Genomic DNA, 4264 nt, shown 5'->3' on the forward strand with positions numbered 1-4264 from the left:
CCATCCAACCCGCCGCGCCAACCTGGGGAGGGGTGCAGCAGGGACGGCGGCCGCGGAGGAGGCGACGACGACGACGACGGCGACTACACGCGGTTCTACAGGCTCCTCGGCATGTAGAGCTTCAAGGGCGGCGGGCGGCGAGGGCGACGACGGGCCTAGTAGCGTTTCTTTTTTGTAAAATATTTTAAATATGTATGAACTCATCGAAGTTTGGTTGAATTTGCGCCTAGTTTGTGGTTTTCCAAAAAACGTAGGCGCCGCGACTGGGGGGCATCACGCCTCCAGCACACGGTCTTCGCCGGTGCGTCCCCAAAGGGCGATTTTTAGCGCCTTTTGGGGGCCAACGGCTGGAGATGCTCTTACCATGTAGTGTAGATGGATGAATGAGCGAACATAGGTAGAGAGGGACGAGGGCGGACTACACTTGTCCTGTATGCCAATCTACATGTGCCAATCTACATGTGTCTGATATGTTTCTTTCAGGTTCAGTTGGTTGTATGATGGTTGGAAGGGGAGACGTTTCCCACCTACTGCTACTGCTATCGCTTGCAAGCTCGTTGCATTGCCTCCTCTGCTTCTAGTAACTCAAGCACGTACGGGAAGATTTGGCTAAACTGTGGGCTACCTTTCTCTAGTCTGCGCAAACAAGACAGGAAAACGAGAGCAGTCGACGGCAAACGAACAAACACTCTGAATTTTCGGCAGCACAACACCCTCCGACACCTCATCCCTTTCTGCTGCACTCTTTACCCGAAGCCACCAACCACGATTATTTTACGAGTTATTTTACTCACTCCACACGCACGCGCACTGGATTTGAGCGAGCGACATCACCAGAAATTTTCTTGTTGAGAAGAACGTCCATCAAGGCAAGAAGTATGGACGAGAGCAACACATTAGTTTTTTGCCCAGCAGGAATTCAAAACCTTGCAAGACTATGGCCAGGTGAAACGTTTCCACACGGCTAATGTGCAGGAGCATATATATACGCGAGGGCGCCAAACACATTTCCCAACTCACCAAGCACCGCGCCATTTGTTAATCACGAGGCCTAAATCCACCTCTTGGTTAATTATATCAGCTGCCACAAGTTTTTTACGTGGCGCGCATGGCCACGGCAATGGACGCCGGCGTGCTGCACCCCGGCGCCATCGTGGTGACGGTCGTGGCATTGGCCTCGGCGTACATGGTGTGGTTCTGGGCGCTGTCGAGGCGGCTGTCGGGGCCCCCGATGTGGCCGCTGGTGGGCAGCCTCCCCAGCGTCGTGGTGAACCGGAAGCGGGTCCACGACTGGATCGCCGACAACCTGCGCGCCACGGGCGAGGCGGCGACGTACCAGACGTGCATCCTGCCGCTGCCGTTCCTGGCGCGGCGGCAGGGGCTGGTGACGGTGACGTGCAACCCGCGGAACCTGGAGCACATCCTGCGCGCGCGCTTCGACAACTACCCCAAGGGCCCCATGTGGCAGGCGGCGTTCCACGACCTCCTCGGCCAGGGCATCTTCAACTCCGACGGCGAGACGTGGCTGCTCCAGCGCAAGACGGCGGCGCTCGAGTTCACCACCCGGACCATGGCGCGCTGGGCCAACCGCTCCATCAAGGACCGCCTGTGGCGCATCCTAGCCGACCACTGCCACGCCGCCGCCAGCGTCGACCTCCAGGACCTCCTCCTGCGCCTCACCTTCGACAACATCTGCGGCCTCACCTTCGGCAAGGACCCCGAGACGCTGTCGCCGGGCTTGACGGAGAACCCCTTCGCCAACGCCTTCGACGAGGCCACCTTGGCGACCATGCAGAGGTTTCTGTTCCCCAGCTTCCTGTGGCGGATCAAGAAGGCGCTGGGCATCGGCAGCGAGCAGAGCCTCCGCAAGAGCCTCGCGGTGGTGGACCAGTTCATGACGGAGACCATCGCGGCGCGCAAGGCCACGCCGTCGGACGACCTGCTGTCCCGGTTCATGAAGAAGCGCGACAGCAACGGCAAGGCGTTCCCGGAGGACGTGCTGCAGTGGATCGCGCTCAACTTCCTGCTCGCGGGCCGCGACACGTCGTCCGTCGCGCTCAGCTGGTTCTTCTGGACGGTCATGCAGAGGCCGGACGTGGAGCGCAAGGTGCTCCTCGAGATCGCGTCCGTGCTCAGGGAGACGCGCGGCGACGACACGGGGAGGTGGGCGGAGGAGCCGCTGGACTTCGACGAGCTGGACCGCCTCGTGTACCTCAAGGCGGCATTGTCGGAGACGCTGCGCCTGTACCCGTCGGTGCCGCAGGACTCCAAGTACGTGGTGGCCGACGACGTGCTCCCCGACGGCACCGTGGTGCCAGCCGGCTCGGCGATCACCTACTCCATCTACTCGGTGGGGAGGATGGAGAGCATATGGGGGAAGGACTGCGTGGAGTTCCGGCCGGAGCGGTGGCTGTCGGCGGACGGCAGCCGCTTCGAGCCCGTCAAGGACGCGTACCGCTTCGTGGCGTTCAACGGCGGGCCGAGGACGTGCCTCGGCAAGGACCTCGCCTACCTGCAGATGAAGTCCATCGCGTCGGCGGTGCTGCTGCGCCACTCGGTGGAGCTCGTGCCGGGGCACCAGGTGGAGCAGAAGATGTCGCTCACCCTGTTCATGAAGAACGGGCTCCGCGTGAACGTCAAGCCAAGGGACCTCGCCGACTGCGTCGCGCCGCCGCCGGAGGAGGCGCCGCCACTGGGGTCAGTCGTGATCCCAACCACCACTGCCGCCGCTGCATAGTCTTGCGCCTGCCTACGTACATTGGTTTCTGAAATTCTGATGCTTGTTCATTCTGCCCGCTGAATTTGTTCTTCTTCATACAACTGTGTGCGTTTTTTTTTTGTGTTTTTCGGTTGTGTACTTTTGATGAGGTATTGGTGGATCGTCAAATGAAATGAAGTTTATACGTTGCATTCATATATATTTTGAACTGAAGGTAAAACATTATTTTCTCCCGGTGCATTGTCGACTTACACGAGCAATAACATTTTTTCATACGACCGCGAAAGGACCGGGTTCCACACTATCATGATGATAACGGAACAAAATTATCCAGTATCAGATGCAAAAAAAGAGAAGGCTAAAGAAAGAAAGAATAACGCGGTTACGCGTTTTCTGATTGTGGATTGGTTAATCCATCTTAATCAATTTGCGCTCGCAAATTGTCGCAATATTCGGGAGGTTTTTTTTTGTTTTCCATGAAGTTAAGGGTCAGCCGGATGTTTTTCTTAAACTTTACTTCCAAACGGCATATAACCAATTCGAATGGCATTTTCTTTGTTGCGTTCTGGAGAGGAGAGGCTTCGACTATAGATGGAATAGTTGGATCATGCAGTTGGTCTCTAGCGAAAGTACGACTATAAACATCCATGGGGAGGCATGCCCCTATTTCAAATCCTCATAAGGGGATAGGCCTCAGTCCTGTTGTTTAACCATGTGGTAGATGCAAGAGATGCTAGCCACATCGAGGTCTATTGGGTCATTTGATCGAGGCGGTGATACACACCTCCAGTATACGGATGATACCATGGTGATTGTCGAGGGATCGGAACTAGACATCATTAAATCCTCATCCTTTGCTTGGAGGCGATGTCGATGCTAAATATCAAATTCACAAAGAATGAAGTTGTGGTGATGGAATATCTACTTGAGGAGTAGGAGCGAATTACCAATAATCTGAACCACAAGATATAGTCCTTCCCCATTACCCACCTATGCTTCCTCGTGAGCGACACGAGGATCCTTCTCAATTATCTCAACTAACTAGAAAGCGGTAAAGGTCTAGTATGGAGCCTTGGAGAGGTAAAATTTCATATATGGGTGCTAAGGCTATTCTCATCAACTCTTGCCTCTTTAGCCGCCCACATGTTCCTCATGGGCTTGTACCTTCTTAGAGAAGGTGCCCATGAGGAGATGGCCAAAGGGATCTCGCACTTCTTTTGGCAGGGGGGCTAACGAGAAGCAAAAGCACCACATGGCCAATGGGAGCACACACACAACCCAAAAGACTAAGGTGGTGTGGGAATCACAGCCTCCTAAAATATGAACTTCGCCATCCTACGGGAGTGGTTTGGAAGATTATGTGAGACGAGGGAGACCTTTCGCTCCCCCTCTTTAAGGCCAAGTATCTCCATGGTGCAGCCTCCCCTCACTTGTTCTAAGCGAGGGGGTCACAGTTTTGGCGGACGATCTAGTCCATTTAACACCTTTTGTGGGAGAAAGCTTGACATGTTGTGGGGATGGGGGGATCAACCCTTTCTTTGTTGG

The 4264-nt window shown here is 55.2% G+C and overlaps 1 protein-coding gene across 1 annotated transcript; it reads left to right on the forward strand.

The window, feature by feature from the left end:
- The first annotated feature begins 998 nt into the window (after nt 1-998).
- LOC123079793 (cytochrome P450 86A1) lies at nt 999-2914 on the forward strand. Its single transcript, XM_044502602.1, has one exon. The coding sequence runs from the start codon at nt 1109-1111 to the stop codon at nt 2735-2737; it is 1629 nt and encodes a 542-aa protein (XP_044358537.1). The 5' UTR covers nt 999-1108; the 3' UTR covers nt 2738-2914.
- The last annotated feature ends 1350 nt before the right edge of the window (nt 2915-4264 follow it).

The sequence above is a fragment of the Triticum aestivum genome, chromosome 3D, assembly GCF_018294505.1.
Source record: "Triticum aestivum cultivar Chinese Spring chromosome 3D, IWGSC CS RefSeq v2.1, whole genome shotgun sequence".
In the NCBI taxonomy this organism is placed as follows: domain Eukaryota; kingdom Viridiplantae; phylum Streptophyta; class Magnoliopsida; order Poales; family Poaceae; genus Triticum; species Triticum aestivum.